Source organism: Alternaria conjuncta (genome assembly GCF_024043145.1).
Source record: "Alternaria conjuncta strain BMP 0040 chromosome Unknown scaffold_7, whole genome shotgun sequence".
NCBI lineage: Eukaryota > Fungi > Ascomycota > Dothideomycetes > Pleosporales > Pleosporaceae > Alternaria > Alternaria conjuncta.
In genome coordinates, this window is record NW_026250096.1 from 633,066 (window position 1) to 651,239 (window position 18,174).

The window sequence follows — 18,174 nt, forward strand, 5'->3', positions numbered from 1 at the left end:
TCTGACTGCACGAATTTCCTAGACGAGTACATGATACAACGACTGCTACACATGAATACACGCCACCTTATCATCATGACGCCTACTGCTACATTGAGCTGCTCGCCAGCCAGGGCGATGCTCGCAACCACATCACTCATAACATCACTTTGCATATCATGACACACCAACTTCTAATATGTATACATTGAACGCAGGGTATCTCCCAGAAAGAAAGCAAAAAAAAGACACGACCTAGCCGCTGAACGCCACCCATCCCAATACCGCGACCGTTTTCAGCGACAACTCGCCTACTAGCGCCCGGGCAGCCCTGATAAAAGCAAAGCACCTCCTAGCACTGCCGGTCCTCGGCCCGATTGAAGACGCGCCTAGTGTGCGCCGCCGGTAGCTAAGAGCATTCCAATTCGGACCACGTCACACGTTGGATGTGGAGCAAAGCTGCACCTAGCCATGCCGATACGGCAATACTGCAGACGCCATTCGCGCGGACAATAGTCGCGCTCCAATGCTGCAGACGCAAGACCAGAAAAAGGGAAGAAAAGAACCAGTCTAGATTTCAGCCGTTAGCTTTAGTTGCTGCGCTGGAGGATGTGGTACGTACTTTTATTATACAAGTCATTGAGGAATTGATCCAGTTCCAGATTGCGTCACTGGGTGGACGTATCCAAGTGTTCAGTCGGTTTAAGCGATGTCTTGACTGCTCAGTCACTACCAGCCCGGTCCCTGGCCAAACGGATACCGGTGGCCGGCATCTTCTAGGAAAGCATGACCAGTCTGGCTCTTGGTCAGGTGACCGTTTGCCCGTGCCATCTTCATTCCGGTCTGAGGATGCAGGAATTGGGTGTCCGACTGCGACCGTGTGAAGGGCATGGCGTCTGCAGTAATATTCAGCTTGTTCCACTCCGCCCAGTTGGTGTCGTCACGAGCTAGCAGACTGCTGTAATGATCAATGTCGCGGCGTGGTGGAGATGGGGCTGAAGCAGGCCGATTTGCTACGACGAAGCCGCGCTGTACGTTGTTCGTGGGGGATGCGTCTTCATGGGTCGCGACCTTGCCGACAGAGTCATGTTGGGGCGCGGGATGAATGTTGGAATGATAGTTCAGTCTCATCCGCTTGTCAAAGGTCGCAGGGATGAGATATCTCAATTCAAGGTGGGGTTGGGAAGGCAATGGAAGCGCTGCGTCGGAGTCGCGATCCTCTCTAATCCAGGATATGATCGAGACGGGCGGTGGTACATTGTTGACATCGTTGTGCATGGGCGAGACTGGTTTGCGTCCGGCAAAGAGGTCGACGACCCATTTGTGCCATACTCCAAGAGAGGGCTTTGTTGAGCTTACCGATGATACCTGAGCCAAAGTTGATGTAGTGATGGCTACCACTGGAGTACAATCTGTTGCAGTAACGGCCACAACCGGAGTCAGAATCGCTGGAGCAACTGTCGACACTGAAGATGGGTCTGCCGTAGTGATTGTTGCCGCTGATGCTGGATGTGCTGTAGTTACTGTTGATGCGGATGATACTGCGACCGTCGTATCCGGCCCTGTCGACGGTGAGTCTGGTGTGGCAGCTGCCACTCCTGATGGTCCATCTGCTGTAGTCTCCTCTGACACTTGGAAAGGGCCCGCTGTAGCATGTTCGGCGACAGGAGAGTCACCTAATGTAGTTTCCGTTGCCGCTGGCAGAGTATCCGGCCAAGACCAGTCTGGCTGAGGATACCAAATAGGCGCCAGGTTTAGAAGAGAGGCAGGCGGGTCGTCATCCTCATCTTCAAATTCCGTTGGCGCGCCAGAACCGCACGGGATAGCAGAGATACCATCATCGCCTGATTCGTTTCGATTATCGCTCTCGTAGGTACCGCTCGTCTCGTGATCTTGCTCGTCCGTAGCGCTACGGGCTGCTTCTGAACTGTCCGTGGTAACAGGGGCTCTGTCACGTATTAGTACGGTTCTGAGACCGCTTTTGAAGGCGCCGGCAGACTCTTGATCGTCAGTTGTTAGTACATGGCGCCTGGCGAAGGACGATCCGTTATCATCAACAGGGTTACTATTGTCGTTATGGATCGTGTTGTTGGATTCAGCAGAAGACATGTATACTGAGCCAGTCAGTGGATTCATTCGGCGGAGATACCGTTTGAAGCAACGGTGTCTACCTTTTGGCGCTTTTGTAGGGCTCTGCGCATCGCTGTTTGTTTGTTTCGCTTTCGGCTTGTCGACGTTGTGCTTCTTGCTGGTTCTACGCTGCTTCGCTTGGCTACGGAGCTGGGGGCGAGACTTGACTTTGGGCACAGTCATCGCGATACGTGCAGCTGGGTTGGATGAGATTAGAAGGTTAGTGCATGCCACTCGTAGCACGAGCGATGCGGATGCGGCAATGCGTGAGATCTGTAAAGAGCAATTCAAAATCAGACGTAGAGGCGCGGCTTGTTGTTGTGTATGCTAACAGTAGCTGCGCGTAGGAAAGTCCACAATGTTTGCAGGGTCCAACAGCGCAGTGCGCGTCGCGACAGCGCAAAGTCTAGGTGAACCAGTCGTAGGACAGAGATTGCAAATTAGAAGACAGTGACGACATGGTGAAGGAGAGCGGGAATGAGAGGAATACGTATATAGTCTTCACCGTTGACCATGTTGGGGTGGAGGTGACGGTGAGTTGATACAGAGGACGGCGCTCAGATACTTAAGGGCAGTTCAGAAGTTTGCGTGACTGTCACTTGCACCACCCGACAATCAGCTTTGATATTGAATCATTCGTGGAAGCGTCAGGTGTATACCTCATGACAGTTGTCCAAGCTCCTATTGGCGCTGAGTACCTAGGTATGTGTAAGATACGGGTCATCGATCATCACGTGTGGCTTGTCGCCGCGTCCACCCTGCTTCTAGACTGAAAAGCCGCGGCTCCTCATGCCTTGTCTGCGCAGATGTATGTGACTGCACGTCCGTTAGTACGAAGTGAAGTGAAAAGCCAAGTGGTGTGTTGGGTACCATTGTTACCACGGACGAAAGCATCTCCCCAATTCCGGGTGACGCGTCCCTCAGACACCTCCTTACATCGCTCCAGTGCAATGTTCATGTAGCCATCTACTGACTGAAGGTCGCCTACATGGAGATTAGTAATTGATGTGCATCATAGGCACGTCAAGGGCTACCTTTGTAGATGATACCAGAGTTCAGCTTGACGGTGACGGGAGCTCCGATGATTTCACTGAGGAAGCCGCTAGGATCTCTAGAGTCACCGGCCGCTTCGGGTGCTGGGCTTTCACCGTTGGTGGACATGGTGATGAGGGTGGTGGTGATGCCGAATTTTCTAGCAAACAATCAGCAATTTGTTACGACGCGTCTAGATAGATCTTACGTTGATGCTTAAGTAGGCTTAAGCGTATAAGTCTTGAAATCGGTCGCTGATGAAGATGGAAGTGAGAGATGGTGATGTTGGGTGGTGTGGAAAGGCAGAGTGCACGGGCCCAGTCTCTTCCTCATCGCGAGAAGCGTGACTGCGCGCGTTGAGGCCCCACCTGCACCAACCCGCGCCTGCCCCGACAGCGGCCTTCCAAGGTTGCCCTTTCCTACACACTACCCTGGGGTAGCACGACACCTCCTCCGCCCACTTAGACCGCCTATGGCACCGCCCGAACCATGACCGACACACCCGCAAGCGTCGCACCACCCAAGAAACGCAGCCTGTTCAAGCGGGCGGCATGGCAGGATGCGCCCAAGAAAGACGGCGAGGACATGTTCAGCCACTCCAACGAGTTCAATGACATAGTCGCCGAGCAAGCGAGGATCCGCGCAGAAGAGAAGAAGCAGGCCGAGGCAGCCAGGAAGCGCAAACACTCTGAGCCGCGCGACCAGAAGCGCCGTCGCATATCAAACGACACCGAAGAGCCCGTGCCTACCAAAAGTAGCTCAGCCAGCAGAGAGCGGGCGAGTAGGACCGCCAGCAAAGTGTACGCATCAGGCCCTACATCGCAATATTAGTACTAACAATAGCTCAGGCGCAGCAAAGTATCCCCCTCTCCCGCGCCATCGCATCCGCCGCCGGACTCGCTCACGGCACGGTACGACTCCCTCACTAAATCCGCCTCCTCGAGTGTTTCATTGCCACAACAGACGTCTTCCGTCATTGACCTAGGCGATTCAGACCTGGACGACGACTCGGGCTATGTTTCCAAGCCGCACAACGACAAGTCTGAGTTGGACTACAAGCCACCGAGCTCCAACGACAAACAGCCCATAGCCGTCCGACCATCGAAGCCACCTCCTATAGAGATCAAAGATGACGACGACGACGAGGAAGAGGAGGAAGGCCTGGACCCTACAATAGCTGCATTGCAGGCCAGGGCACGAGCGCGCGTTGCAGCGGCCAAGGCGCAAGCCGCAGCAGCATCAAACGGCGACGCTCCGAAAGCACCCATAACGCAGCTCTTTATCGACCCACAAATACCTGGCGCAAATCCATTGATGGTCAGGGTCAGGATAGACAGCACCATCGAGAAGCCACGGCTGGCATGGTGTCAGAAAGAGAAGTTCTCGCCTGAAACAACACGCAATGTCTTCTTCACATGGAAGGGCGCACGCCTCTTCGATAGCACATCGATAAAGCGCTTAGGAATAAAGGTGGAAAACGGCAACTTATCCGTCGAAGGAGACTCCAATATTTACGACGACGTCAACCTCCCCAAGATTCATGTCGAGGCATGGACAGAGGAGATCTATCGGCAGTGGAAGAGGGATGAAGCTGCGGCGGCTGAGGCGAGAAAGATCGCCGCCGCAGCACCTGCCGTGGCAAAAGAAAAGACTCCAACACCAGAGCCCGAGCCCGAACCCGCTTCCAACCGGGTCAGGTTGATCCTCAAGGCGAAGGGTAAACCCGAGTTCAGGTTGACAGTCAAACAGGTATGTGTCGACTGTCCCTTTGGAGTGTGCACAAAAGTGCGACGCCATACTTCATCAGCCTTGTTCAAATGCTAACTAGTCATTAGGAGACCACCGTCGCCCACATCGCAAGTGCCTACAAGAACAGCCAAAAGATCGATAAAAGTCAGCCAATCACGCTTATGTTTGACGGTGAGCGGCTAATGCCCATGGATACTGTGGAAGATTGCGATCTTGATGACAAGTGTATGGTTGAAGTTCTCTTCAAGTGATTAGGTTTCCAGTTGGGATACAACAGATTACCCCGGCGTTCTTGTTTCCTCTCCTAGAGTTGCTTCTTGCTCACTTTGGCGTTGATTTTATGACACGACCGCAAGCATGGCGTTGGTGGAGTACCAGACAGGCTATAAGCATTTGTTGCACGTGCATAGCGACGACTTGGCTTTGCTCATCTATTTGTTGATCCTACAGACTTCTCAGATATTGGGGTTCTTTCTCCGGTTCGCACCACCATCCAGAATCAACTCCTGTCCACTCAAGAAACCCGCACCCATGACGTACTCGACCATCTCAGCGAGATCTTCTCCTCTGCCCACTCTGCCGGCTGGATGTTGCTTGTGGTAGAGCTCGTCCAGATCGTCCGCCCAGGCCTTCATCCTCAGCTTCATCGCTTCCTCCTCATGAGGTGCAGTCTCTTTGTACGATCCGTTTTGCGTCTCTTTGATCTGCAGATCATAAGCTTTGCACTCGTGCTGCACGCTGACCCAGCCCGGCGAGATCGCCATAACACGGATTCCCCAGCGTTGGCACGAGACAGACATGGCCTGTGTGAGAGCCAGTACACCGCCCTTGCTCGCAGCATAGCCTTCGCAATCCGGGTCCGACTGATGAGCGCGGAAAGAAGCAACGTTGATGATGCAGCCTCCTTCGTCGAATTTGTCATCGCCATGGAGATTCAGCGGCAACTGATTGAACTCGTCCGTACGCTTCAAATCTTTCGTCCGATCAACACCCGGCGCACCATCTTTCTGCGTGTTCTTGCTCTTCATGAAAGGAATGACGGCTTGGCTCATATAGAAGGGTGCGCTGAGATTAGTAGCAATGTACTGTTCCCATTGCTCCCCCGTAGCGACATCTTCCATGGTCCCATTTCCTGCGTTGAAGAAGCCTCGCGCTACACCTGCATTGTTGACAAGGACATCTATGCGACCGCCGAAGAATTCCGCGGCTTTGGCAACTGCGCTGCGGATCTCCTCTGGATTGCGGAGGTTGGTTATCGAAGAGCTGACGCGTGGTGCGTAGGAGGCCAGATGTGTGTTTACAGCGTAATCCAATTCGTCTTTGTCGAAATCGATGATGAACACGCGATGCGATGCTGGTAACGAAAGCAAATGTCGTGCTGTGCAGCGGCCGATGCCTCGCGCACCGCCGGTGATGATGATGTTCTTGCTCTTAGTAGACGGCATGATGTTGGATCTGAACTTTTCTGAAAGCGCAAACGCAGGGTCTGGACTGTATCGTACAGACAAGCCGCTTCTTATATCTATCCTATCCGCGTTGGTGGCGCCTCACGCGCGGCAGCAATATCAAGCACCTGGCAGCGGGGAGCACACACCCTTTCAGCCTATTCAGCCCACCTTGGCTTATCCAGAACAGTAGTTCAAGGCCGCTTGTCCGCGAAAGCCCTATCTGGAATAGAAAGGCAGCTTCATAAACGTGCGTGCTGTTGAGAAAGCTTGGTGGGTCTGCGTGTGGTGGTGGGATACGTATCCCGTGGATTGGAAGCAGGCCCGCGGTTCCGTCGTCTTGCGGCCTAGCTTGCTCCGACGGAACGTTGGGTTTGGAGATTTGATGACTGCATAGCGCTGTATACGTTGCCTCGGGCTGCTCGTTGTCTAAGACATGCTAAGCGATGTGTATTGGGCGTGCCTGCAGAGCCGTTGGAGGAGATACGGATTCCGGGAAGACGGATCGGCTTGCGGGCCGTGGAATGTGCTGATTGCCAAAGGGATCCAACCAACACCGATGATGGCCCAACGCTGGTTCTCCTGCCCTTGTCTTCTGTCGCGCGCAATATTGTCTTCCGTTCTTGACATTACCGCGAGAGGTACGTACTTCACGCGGTGGCTGAGAGATCCACTCTTGCCGTCTTGTCGATTTTGCCGAGGTTAAAATGCATTGCCTGACTACCTAGGTACTATCACGACTGCTCATCTCGGATGTTGCTATCATCTCGATTTCTCCATGTGCTCTCACAAAGTGCTGCGCTACCTTCATAATAGAGCAGCTTGAGCAACACGATCCTTCTGATGGAGGGATACGTTCACGATGCCCATAGCGTCATCATACCTCCACCGCCTGGGGCCGCTGAACGAGCGTCAAAGCGGATAGCTTCCTCATCGATACCCCAAAAGCAGAACACACCGATGGGCTACTCTATCGAATCAACCTGCTGATAACCTGACGAGGCTTGCTTTCATGCATTATCTTCGTCCCTCACAGGGAGTACTCGATATTTCTCCTACCAAATCTGAAGCCCTCGCGTGGATCTCTCGTATCCTTCCTATTCTAGACAGGCAGTCAATCTTATGTAAGACATCGAATCCAATCTTCGGGTACGTCAGGAGGAGTATACAAAGAGAGTCTCTTTGACATATGTTTTACATTATGCAGCTGCGTAGACCACTACATACAGCCCTTCGAACAGAAACAAAGGAACTGTGTGTCTCGAACACGAGATCGCTGCAGTGGCACTACCCACACATGACGCTTCTCATAAAAATGGCCTCGTTGGTATACCCGATAGACGACTATATGTAATCACCTCCGTTCACCAAGTTTGCTCACCAGCACGAACCAAAATGCGCATCGTTATCCTCACCGTTCTTTTCCCAGCAATACATGGCGCGATTGTCCCGGCTCCTCTCTTCTTTGGGAATCCGGAAGATAGTCAAGTCGCATCACTAATCGGGTTTCTGGAAACATACGTGGACCACATGCCTTCAACGGCGGATTCTACATTGACTTCTGATATTAGTCAAGCTACTCCAGCTGTGTCAACGACGGCTTCATGTTTGTCTACCACGACGAACAATCCGTCATTCAACACTGAAAGTACACTCACTTCATCATGGGTGGTAGATGGCCCTGGTGCACCCAAATCGGCTCCTTCTCCAGTAACGCTTACCTCCACGGTATTGGTTGTAATCTCAGGAAGCGCATACCAGTCGCCGACTCCTTCCACTTCTGTCGCAACATCAACTAGCTCAACCAATGTGAACCTCGTTGTCAGCACAACAATGAGCGCGGCACCCTCTACATCCGACTCTGTGGCTCTCACACCACCGTATACGCCCCAGGGCATACCACCAAGCCCCGAAGGCATACCACCGGACTTCCACAGCACATTGATACTTCTCTCGACATGGACATCACTCAAATGGAAACCACTGCCCTTGCCCATGAACCCGACATCTCTAAAGCCGACATCTACCTCAACAAAGATAATCACTATAACACAGCCCGTCTCCACAACAAAGTCAGCACCTACGTCCATAATGCTAGTCTCTACATCAACAAAGCCAGTCTCTACATCCAAAAAGCCAATCTCTACATCCAAAACGCCGGTCTCTACCTCCAAAAAGCCAGCATCTACGTCGAAGCCAGATCCGGGCCCTACTGTCATCACGAGCGTGATCAAACCGGATACGCGCTGCCCGTATCCTTATCCGCACATCTATTGTGGTAAGATGAAGACGACGTTGATCATGATGACGAGCAAGGCGAGTTAAAGAGTGAAGTCGAAGATGCGCGGTGCCGGTGTTCTCATCTTGGAACTAGATCTTGTCCTGAGGGCTCGATGGCTTTGTCAATGGGAAGCTTCAGTAGTGACTGTTTTAGGTTAGGTTCTTGAGGAGATGCGACAATCGGATACGTGTGAGGCTGCGTATATTTGGTACATTTCTCCCCTTCCTATCAGCCCTGGATGCAATAGTACTTTCCCTGCCTTACTTTACTGTTACAACAGAAGATTGTTTCCTTCCCATACTAATCACTTGGTAGCAGACAACAAATGTGGCATCGTCGCAGTGACCGCTTCAGCAACTACCTATCTTGTCGCCATTTCTTCCGAGACTTTGCGCCCAGCACACTCCTGCATCATCCTGTCTTGCACATTCTTCGCAGCGTGCGCATAAGCTACGATGTCTACATCTGTGGCCTTGCCATCTGCACCCCCGTCAAAGACCTCGTAACTGAACCAGCCCCTGAATCCCGTCTTGAGCACTGCCTTCGCAACATCAACAACCGGTAGATATCCTCCGTTGTAAGGAAGAGGTCTAAAATCGTGACTCCACCGTCCACGAGGTAACAAGCCGGCATCGTCACGCTCAGCATGGAGCGGCTGAGGAACCTTGTACGCATCGCTGATCTGCAACAGGTAGATCTTTTCCTTGGGAATAGTAGCACTCAGCTCCTCCAAGCTCTTCTGAAACCGCTTTTCCAACTCGTCCTTCGGCACATCTTCCCGCAGGCCAGATGCCGTTCTAGGGTCGCCCCACTCTCCACCTGCAGTCTGGAAAGTATCCAGACAAAGACCGATATTAGGACGGTCTACCTGCTGCACAATATTCCAGACGTCTTTCCAATCAGGAGCATGCGTCGACCAACACCAGTTTTCATACGCCAGTCGGAAGTTGTGTTCCTTGAGCATATCGCATAGCACCTGGAGATCAGGAACTATCTTGCTTCTATCCAGTTTCTCGAGCGGTGAATCTGTCGATCCGACTTGCAGCATATCCGTCCCACAGGCCTGCATGATGCGGATCCAGCCGCGAGCGCGCTCCAGGGCGTCTTTGCGGCCGTCGGAACCTTCAGGCCAGCCTTCGTAGTTGGCAAAGGGCTGCAACATCATGATTCCGAGGTTTCGCTTGTCGCATTCTTTCTTGATCTCGGCGGCTACTTTGCATAGTTCGTCGTAGTTTGATGGTTCGACTTCATGGCCGAGGAGTGTCTGGCCGTAGGAGAGGATGTCTGGGAAGGAAAGCTCGACTGCGCTGAAACCTGCGGCGGATATGGCGTGTAGGCGCTCGAGGAGTGGCGGAGGGTTCGACGGCGATCCGAGCGAGCATGTCGCGTAGCTGATGGGGATGGATTGAAGGGTGGTGTAGTCGAGCGCGCCCATGATGATTGTAGTTCGGAAAGTTTAGATACGTTAGTAGTGATCTATTGTTGCAGGGCGGAAGTTGCGATTTTGTGTATGGGTGAAGTAGCTATATGCTGGCGCGCAACGGCTCTTTCGGTATGGCATGGCTGTGACGTAGATCTGGTGGGTAGCGATGACGGCACACTTGTCAAAGTCTAGTCGGCAGCTCGTACAAGCTCCATCTGCCTGTCGAAGCAAATCTTGAGAGGCTTGGAGATAGCCAAATGTCTGCTAGTATCCATGGATCTATCGCTAGATCTCGTGGGAAAGTGATAGTAATGTCCGTCTTAACGGAAGCTTCAACGAGCCCCGCGGTCATCACATTCGTGGAAGAGGCATATACCTTCGCTATTGAACATGTGGGGAGATCTGATAGTGGGAACCAGTCCAGTGCTTTGTATTTCACTGCACGTAGCCGTAAATACATTAAGGTAAGGCCCGAACGGCCCTTTTTACATGCTCGGTGTGCGGGCGTGCCTGGACCGGCGATGATGATTGAAGCTCGACCCCGCGCCACCTGAAAATCGGCGCGAATGCACCAATGAGGATCCCGCCGACTGCCGTCATACCAGAAAACATTCGACTCATAGGGTCCGGTATCGTCTGCAAGGAGAAGAAGAGCAGATAAAACCACTCTCGCCGTCCTGTTCAGCGCTCCCACTCTTCCCTCTTCCGTATACCCGACAATTGTCTAGCAGATCCTACGTCATCTCTAGAGACATGTCTGTACGTACACCTGGGTACCACCATCACCACCGCCCCCAGTCACTCTAACACGTCGTCGCAGTTCCACATCCAGAACCCAGCCGTGGGCGACCCACACAACTCGGAAGACTGGCGCATCAAGGGCTACAATCCCCTCACGCCGCCCGACCTCCTCCAGAGCGAAATCCCCCAGACAGCCAAGTCAAGAGACACAGTCCTCAAGGCGCGCGACGAAGCCGTCGAGATTGTCCAGGGCAAAGATGCACAGAAGCGGTTACTCGTCGTCATCGGCCCGTGCTCCATCCACGATCCCCCCGCCGCCCTCGAATACTGCGACCGGTTGATGAAGCTCAAGGAGAAGTACCAGGATGATCTTCTCATCGTCATGCGCTCCTACTTGGAGAAGCCGCGTACGACTGTAGGCTGGAAAGGTCTCATCAACGACCCGGATATCGACAACAGCTTCAAGATCAACAAGGGCCTGCGCATCTCAAGACAGCTCTTCGTTGATCTGACAGAGAAGGGTATGCCTCTGGCCAGCGAGATGCTGGATACCATCTCTCCCCAGTTCCTGGCCGATATGTTCAGCGTAGGCGCAATTGGCGCCAGGACCACGGAGTCGCAACTTCACCGTGAGCTTGCGTCGGGCTTGTCCTTCCCAGTGGGTTTCAAGAACGGCACAGACGGTACGCTCGATGTCGCTATTGACGCTATCGGCTCCGCGAAGCACCCCCACCACTTCCTCTCCGTCACCAAGCCTGGTGTTGTCGCCATTGTCGGCACCATTGGCAATGACGACTGCTTCATCATCATGCGCGGCGGAAAGAAGGGCACAAACTACGATGCGAAGAGCGTCAAGGAGGCGCGCGAGAAGCTAGAGTCCAAGGGCATGAACTCGCGCCTGATGATCGACTGCAGCCACGGCAACTCGGAGAAGAACCACATGAACCAGCCCAAGGTTGCGCATGCGATTGCTGAGCAGATCGAGGCGGGTGAGACCGCTATCATGGGTGTCATGATTGAGAGCAACATCAAGGCTGGTACTCAGAAAGTGCCCAAGGAAGGCAAGGCTGGCCTCGAGTACGGCATGTCCATCACCGACGCGTGTATCGACTGGGAAACCACCGAGACGGTGCTCGCCGAGCTTGCTGAATCGGTTTCGAAGAGGAGGACTCTACTCGGCCAGAACGGCACCCACTAAAAGGCCATTCTCTTTTCGCGCACTATGGTCTGCAGGCACGGCGTAAGGATGGGGTCGGCGTTGTCAAACGTCTCAATTCAAAAGCATGTACATGGGTCTTGGGTACGGATTACGATTCAAAATATTACAGGCAAACGCTATACTATTCACTACAACTCCATGATCTCCGGTGTATCGTCGTCACCGTCATCTGTGCTGTGCCTGGGGTACTTATCGTACCAGTCTCGCGGATTACCGCCTGGCAGACACAGGCCTAGTCGCCAGAAGTAATCGCGATGGGCAAAGAACAGCTGCCAGAACTTGAAGCGGGTGGGCACGCCCCAGGCAGGCTTATCCTCATCGCTCCCGGCAATGCAGTGCGTATCCTCGTCGCCCTCGCAATAGTGGATGTCGGCTACCGAGAAGGGTAGGCTTGACTCGGATATGAATATCTCTTCGCCGTGCATGCTGAAGCCCCATTCCGATAGCGGCAGCAAAGGTACCGGGTCGCCAATATGAGTGACACGGTGGAGTTTGTTATGGTCGTGGTCCGTGGTGATGCCAAAGCGCTCATCTACGTACTTGTTGAAGTGCTTGTTGCCTAGTCGTGGTTCGCCGAAGGTGGTCACATGGGGTTCCCATCCACGAGCCTTGAAGTCTAGCCCGGCGAGAGTTGCTATAGCACCGCCCAAAGAGTGTCCCACCAAGACCAGCTTGTAGTCGGGATACTTCTCCATAGCCTTGGACACATGTGGCAGGACCACCTTGCGTGTGTTGAGCCAGGAGGAATAGAAGCCCGTGTGGACAGTACAGTTATCGCACTTTGGCGGCTCCGCGGGTGGCGCATCGTCATCTACGTCTAGCACAGGCGCGATGAAGTCTGAAGTATCGTCGTCATCGTCGCCAGGGTATGGAACGTATTCTTGCGGGATAGTGGAAAGGTCCGCGATGGTGTTGGCGACAGAGTAGGTGCCTCGGAAGGCGAGGATCAGGCGCGGGTTGGTACGAGAATGCGAGAGCGCGATATAACCGCAGGAGTCAGACAGGAAAGGACCAGTATTCCATGCCTGTGTATATCAGCACCCCATGCGACACATTGCTGGATGCAGCGACGTACCGTGACCAACTCGAACGTCTCAAAGTCGCGGTCTCCACAGCGGCTGGCGCATTTGAACGGCTTCTGGATGCCCAGGCCCGCCGTGCCTACACAGTAGGATATGTCGACAATGCGCGCGAGTTCTTCGAGTTCCCAGAAGAGGGCCTGCGAGATCAGCGTGGTGTCATTGCCGTGGACTAGGGGCTGCTGCGTCGCATCGCCTCGACCGCTGGCGACGAAGGATGCGCAGAACACAAAAGAAGACAGGAAGAGGCCGCGTAAGATGCCCATCAGTAATGTCGGTTCACATATCCACAGGCTGGGCGGTATTGGAGGATGGGCTTGGTGGTGAGGTCAGAGGGACGGATGTGAACTAGTCGCGTGAATCGGCTGCGTGTGAAGCGTCCCGAGGTCACCAGGGGATAACAAGGTTTGTGCCGTATGCCACCTGCACACAAGCTGTGATGCTATGAATAACACTCGACGTAGATAACTATCCCATGTGGCTTGCTATCGAATTGTTAAAGCACAATGCAGTGCAGCCGTCGGGTGAACACGAATTCCGGTATGCCCAGTGGCGTCAGCGCCGAGGGTCCCAAGCCAGCGCCAAGAACGGAAGGCACTCTGTTCGCGCTTTCCCGAACCTTGGAAGCTAGTGACATCATAGGGTGAAACGAAAGCAACAAATGGGTGGTTCATATTTGCAGGCTACGGGCTGCACGCTGCTGACACGATACCACCCTTTCCCTCCCCCCAAGATACGCCGACGCGTACAAGACACACGCTCACCCGTTGGCATCCGGACAAGACGCGACCGACTTCTCTTGTCTCCGCCGCATCCGCACTTTTCTCCTGGGCACTCCATCGTGCCACCGCTGCCACACAATGGCCACCGAGCAATCATCAACAGAGCCCTTGAGGCCCGTCACGCCTGCCGCCGATGCATCACGACCGACGACGGCCGGCCAGGCCGACACGCTGCCCGTACCCGGCGTACAGGTCGACGGCGTGAGCGACGATGAACGAGAGCCGCGCAGCACGACGGCCGCCAGCAACGACGCCAACCTCACCCCAAGCGCACAACCAAGCCGCGCCCCGTCGCCCAATCCCCACGCCCAGTTTCCCCACACGCAGGTCACGTACGAAGACCCGGACTTCACCCGCCCGCCGCCGCTCAACTACACGCTGCGCACGCGCAAGAAGTCCATCTTCTGGTTCTGGACCCTCATCATCCTCGACTGCGTCTTCATGCCCATCGGCCTCTACTTTGGCATGTGGTATGGCCTGACGCGCGACCAATTGTCCGCCAATGCTGTCTTCAGTATCAGCACCGCCTTGCTCGGAACCGTGTCGATTGTCGAGTACTTCATCCGCTTCCACAGGCTGTGGAAGAAGGGCTCCAGTTGTAGGGTCATTGGTGCGCAGAGATGGTACCTCGACTGGTTCCACTGGAACTTGTCGGTTGGTTGGTTCTTTGTCATGATTGAACTCATTGCGTAGGTCCTCTTTCCATCTCGAGTGTGCCCAGCTAACAGCTCGCAGTGGCACATGTCCTCATGACCCGCCCATCCGTGTCCTCGCCATGCCCGCCCCGACCATGATGTTTGCCATCGGTTGCGAACTCCTCCTCGTGGACATTCTGCGCATCATGAAAGTACCCGCACCGTGCCGTATCTCCTCGCTACCCCAGGGCGCGCCTCTCCGTCCGGGTATCTACGCATACATTGAAGACATATGCGCTGTTGACGGATCCGGTGGTACCGAGTTCCGCCAGCGATTGAACCTCCGTTACCAGGCCAGCAAGGGCTTCCGCACGATGCTTCACCGGTTGACACTCTTCTGGGCCATCGGTGCCATCGTCACAGCCGTAGTTTGCACAGCTATCATCTTCACCATTCAGCGAGACGCTGCCTACGTTGTACGTATTCCCCTTCTCCACATGGTCTCTTCAATACTAACACCGTTCAGGTCGGCTGGGTTCTCCCCTTCCTCTGGGCTGGTATCTGGACCGCCCTCACCATCCCCTGGGTCCAACGTGAACTCAAGAAAGAGTACGAAGAATGGACCACGGCCAACTTCAAGGCCTAGACGGCTTAGATTCCCTTTTTCTTATCATGTACAATACACATATATCACTAGGATGCAAACCGAGACAGGAGTTCTGCTACATTGGCGATGGCGTTCGCGGGTTCACATTGGATTTGGGCCGTGTTGATACATTAGATACCACTTTTTTCGCGCAAAATACCAGTATCGCATTTTCCACGTCGTAATTTTCCATTCATCTTGTGTGTCTTCGCGTACGTGGTATGTACAGCATACCTCATCGCATCCACTTACCCACTCTACTCCACCCACACACTTCCAACAATCCAACCCTCAGCCGCAGCGTACGTACACGTCACATCAACAAAGCCTATGCAAACCGTTGACATCACGACATTCGATCAATGGAATCACCCCCTGTTTCGAATGTGGTTGATCAATCGTACAAGTAGTGCGTTTTGGGTGAGATAACTCGTACAATCCGGCTGATAACATGAGCTAAGCTTTTGCCTGATGACATCGTCCAAGGTTTTATGATGCATGGATCCACTTCCCGCGTCTTTCTTGATGCGGGTTAGGGTGCTTGGTAGTTGACATGGGAGTTATTTCCGGCATGTGACGGACATGGTGTTGGGCAGAATGGGTTTCTTAGGTTTACGTTGGGTGCACGATGTTGTGTAGATACCTGTCATCGCGATGGTTAATCGTCGTTGTATACGCAATGTCGCGTCGCGTCACTATCTTCAACAATGGTCTCCAGCAAACCGGGTATCAATTGTACGGCCGTCCGCCTACTCTTCCATCACATCCTCTCCGTTCGTCTTGATCTGCTGCTTCATGCTCTTATCCCCCTTGACACCCAGTCTAACGACTTCCACATCCCAGCTCTCCATATCGACCAGCACGATCTTGCCTGAGGTCCTGAACTTGGGTACGCTTACGAGCAATACCTTTTCTCCAGCAGGACCTTCAATGACTCTCTTCTCAAACTTCTTCTGGCAGCCGGCGAAGTACATGTGCGGGCACTCTTTCAGCATCAAAGGATCCTCGTCTTGGAACGGGTAGCACCATAGTGTATCCGGGGCGGTAGGGGCTACGCAGCGCCAGCGCAGCATCATCTCCATAGCCTCTGTCGATTTTACGCGCTTAACGTATTTGAGAAGGTCTTGGACAGTTTGGCCTCCTGTGCCTAATATGCGGTACCCGTCGATGTCGCCTAACCAAGGGTTTGTGACTGCGTCGAAGCCGTTGAGGGTTGTATTCGTCTCTATTGGGGGTTCGGCGTAGAGACGTGTCTTGGGAAAGAGTGCGGGGTGGAGAGGTTGTTGCGGTAGGGCGACGTTGGAAGGATCTGAGGCTCCGGGAAGCATGGTGATGGGGAGCGAGGGAAGGATTTCGCAGAGGAACTCATCGAGGCGCGTAGTAGGTGCTGCGTTGTAGGATGAGGCATCGTATCCGTAGTGTCTTGCAGCGCTCTTCTTCGCGGCAAAGTCTTCGCGCGAGAGGATTGGAGAACCTTTTGCGAGTGAGCCACCTGCTATCACGAGTCTTGTTATCTTTGCGGCCTCAGCCTGTGTGGCTGGATCTGCAGCTTCGCCAGTCAGGTATTCCACCAGTAGATCCAGCGAGACCTCATCGTCGTCTGCGCCAGTCAATTCCAGGCCTGAGACCAGAGCTATCTTTCCAGCCCTTTCCCGTTTTGGCGCCTTCTGCTTCTGCTTTGACAGCGCAACATCGTCATGCTCCCACCGCGGTGGTTGTCTCGGTAGATCTGCGCATTGGGTTGCAATGACCATGAATGTGCCGTCTGCTTCCTCCGTACCCAGTGCTGCTAATATGCATCCCGTTACAAAATGTTGGTGAAGAGGCTCGCCTGTAACTCTGAGACGACCGGACTCGTCTTCCAGCATCATCTCGTCGGCGCCGGAGGAGGATACGTAGGTTTCGCGATGAGGGGGGTCCGCTATCCAGTGCTGTCGAGTGTCAGGAATGATGTTGTGTGTGCTCGCGAAGGGGAGCGTACGTCTTTCTCAATGTCGTTCAACACGTTGGGCTTCTCGGCCATCTCCATGTATACTGTCCCTACCACCCAACAAAGCTCTCCTTGCCTAACATCCAGCACTCGTTCGACGAAGGTCGCTTTTTGCCCGCCTAACTTTTGTGATGTTAGCATTCCTTTATACCGTGAAGTATGCATCCCCACTCTCACAGCTTGTTATTGCATACCTCGAAGTCGTTCCACGCATCTTCAGCTCTCTGCTTCACCGTCTTCTTCAATTGCATTAACCGCAAAAAGTACATATCGGCGAATTGTTGCGAATAGTGGCGCTCGGTGCCCGGTGGTAGTACGAAGTCGTGTAGTGGGTTGTACGCCGAATGGTTTCGAGACGGTGCGGGCGGCGCATCCTCACTGTTGCGGTCAGTATTGGGCTTCAAGGTAAATACAGGGAACGTACAAAGGCTCGCCTTTGAGCAGCACATCGTTTGATTCGGCCATTGTAGTGGTGAAATAGCTGTGTTGGAGACGTGGGTGTGCTTCCAAGGTTGTAAAGTTCCAAAGTTGCAGATCGCGGAAGTCGCGTCGCGCGTCATTCACGCCATCCCGAAGGGGAAGTTTAAGAGCCCCACTCTACTTACACCTTTCAATGTTCACCGCGCAACACTACATCTTGTGCAAGTCTTTGACCTCGCACAAGGAACGAATTGAATGATTGCGCTGCAGTTCACACTAGACAAATACTGTCCTCCACAGAATCTGAAGTTAATGTATACTTCTTCATTGTTTATTTATGTTATCATCTGTAGGTAGTATGTGGCTATCCTATCAGTGTATCTGCCTGGTCTCTTCGTAGACTGTTAGCCGTCGACCATTTCCAGGCCTCGACCATTGCTATACACGAGTCTAGTCTATACATCTGACCGCATCCGTCTATACCCATTGTACGTTGCGCCGAAAATGCTAATGATCTCGTCCCGAGACCCTTGGTGCCGTAGCAACGCCGTAACCATATGCGCCAATGTTGAACCCGAATCGATTAAGGATGGTTGAAAGAAGGTGCAAAATTGAGCAAGCGT

The 18,174-nt window shown here is 53.5% G+C and overlaps 9 protein-coding genes across 9 annotated transcripts; 3 read left to right on the forward strand and 6 right to left on the reverse strand.

The window, feature by feature from the left end:
- Positions 1-708: 708 nt before the first annotated feature.
- On the reverse strand, positions 709-2,292 carry J4E85_005312 (uncharacterized protein; the record flags this gene model as incomplete). Its single annotated transcript, XM_051469561.1, has 4 exons — positions 709-1,310; positions 1,339-1,541; positions 1,610-1,927; positions 2,129-2,292. 4 exons carry the CDS (start codon positions 2,290-2,292, stop codon positions 709-711), a joined length of 1,287 nt encoding a protein of 428 aa, XP_051326392.1.
- A 604-nt stretch (positions 2,293-2,896) lies between these two features.
- On the reverse strand, positions 2,897-3,270 carry LSM6 (U4/U6-U5 snRNP complex subunit lsm6; the record flags this gene model as incomplete). Its single annotated transcript, XM_051469562.1, has 3 exons — positions 2,897-2,925; positions 2,980-3,093; positions 3,144-3,270. The coding sequence occupies 3 exons, from the start codon at positions 3,268-3,270 to the stop codon at positions 2,897-2,899; spliced, it is 270 nt and encodes an 89-aa protein (XP_051326393.1).
- A 360-nt stretch (positions 3,271-3,630) lies between these two features.
- On the forward strand, positions 3,631-5,141 carry J4E85_005314 (uncharacterized protein; the record flags this gene model as incomplete). Its single annotated transcript, XM_051469563.1, has 3 exons — positions 3,631-3,941; positions 3,990-4,890; positions 4,977-5,141. The coding sequence occupies 3 exons, from the start codon at positions 3,631-3,633 to the stop codon at positions 5,139-5,141; spliced, it is 1,377 nt and encodes a 458-aa protein (XP_051326394.1).
- A 204-nt stretch (positions 5,142-5,345) lies between these two features.
- J4E85_005315 (uncharacterized protein) lies at positions 5,346-6,335 on the reverse strand (the record flags this gene model as incomplete). The annotated part of the gene is made up of 1 exon (XM_051469564.1): positions 5,346-6,335. The coding sequence occupies one exon, from the start codon at positions 6,333-6,335 to the stop codon at positions 5,346-5,348; it is 990 nt and encodes a 329-aa protein (XP_051326395.1).
- A 2,642-nt stretch (positions 6,336-8,977) lies between these two features.
- J4E85_005316 (uncharacterized protein) lies at positions 8,978-10,051 on the reverse strand (the record flags this gene model as incomplete). The annotated part of the gene is made up of 1 exon (XM_051469565.1): positions 8,978-10,051. The coding sequence occupies one exon, from the start codon at positions 10,049-10,051 to the stop codon at positions 8,978-8,980; it is 1,074 nt and encodes a 357-aa protein (XP_051326396.1).
- Positions 10,052-10,792: 741 nt separating this feature from the next.
- AMT16_2 (Phospho-2-dehydro-3-deoxyheptonate aldolase amt16) lies at positions 10,793-11,978 on the forward strand (the record flags this gene model as incomplete). The annotated part of the gene is made up of 2 exons (XM_051469566.1): positions 10,793-10,798; positions 10,860-11,978. The coding sequence occupies 2 exons, from the start codon at positions 10,793-10,795 to the stop codon at positions 11,976-11,978; spliced, it is 1,125 nt and encodes a 374-aa protein (XP_051326397.1).
- Positions 11,979-12,127: 149 nt separating this feature from the next.
- On the reverse strand, positions 12,128-13,344 carry J4E85_005318 (uncharacterized protein; the record flags this gene model as incomplete). The annotated part of the gene is made up of 2 exons (XM_051469567.1): positions 12,128-13,024; positions 13,075-13,344. The coding sequence occupies 2 exons, from the start codon at positions 13,342-13,344 to the stop codon at positions 12,128-12,130; spliced, it is 1,167 nt and encodes a 388-aa protein (XP_051326398.1).
- A 594-nt stretch (positions 13,345-13,938) lies between these two features.
- On the forward strand, positions 13,939-15,141 carry J4E85_005319 (uncharacterized protein; the record flags this gene model as incomplete). Its single annotated transcript, XM_051469568.1, has 3 exons — positions 13,939-14,549; positions 14,596-14,971; positions 15,022-15,141. The coding sequence occupies 3 exons, from the start codon at positions 13,939-13,941 to the stop codon at positions 15,139-15,141; spliced, it is 1,107 nt and encodes a 368-aa protein (XP_051326399.1).
- Positions 15,142-15,890: 749 nt separating this feature from the next.
- On the reverse strand, positions 15,891-17,596 carry J4E85_005320 (uncharacterized protein; the record flags this gene model as incomplete). Its single annotated transcript, XM_051469569.1, has 4 exons — positions 15,891-17,072; positions 17,123-17,254; positions 17,326-17,509; positions 17,556-17,596. 4 exons carry the CDS (start codon positions 17,594-17,596, stop codon positions 15,891-15,893), a joined length of 1,539 nt encoding a protein of 512 aa, XP_051326400.1.
- Between the last annotated feature and the right edge of the window lie 578 nt (positions 17,597-18,174).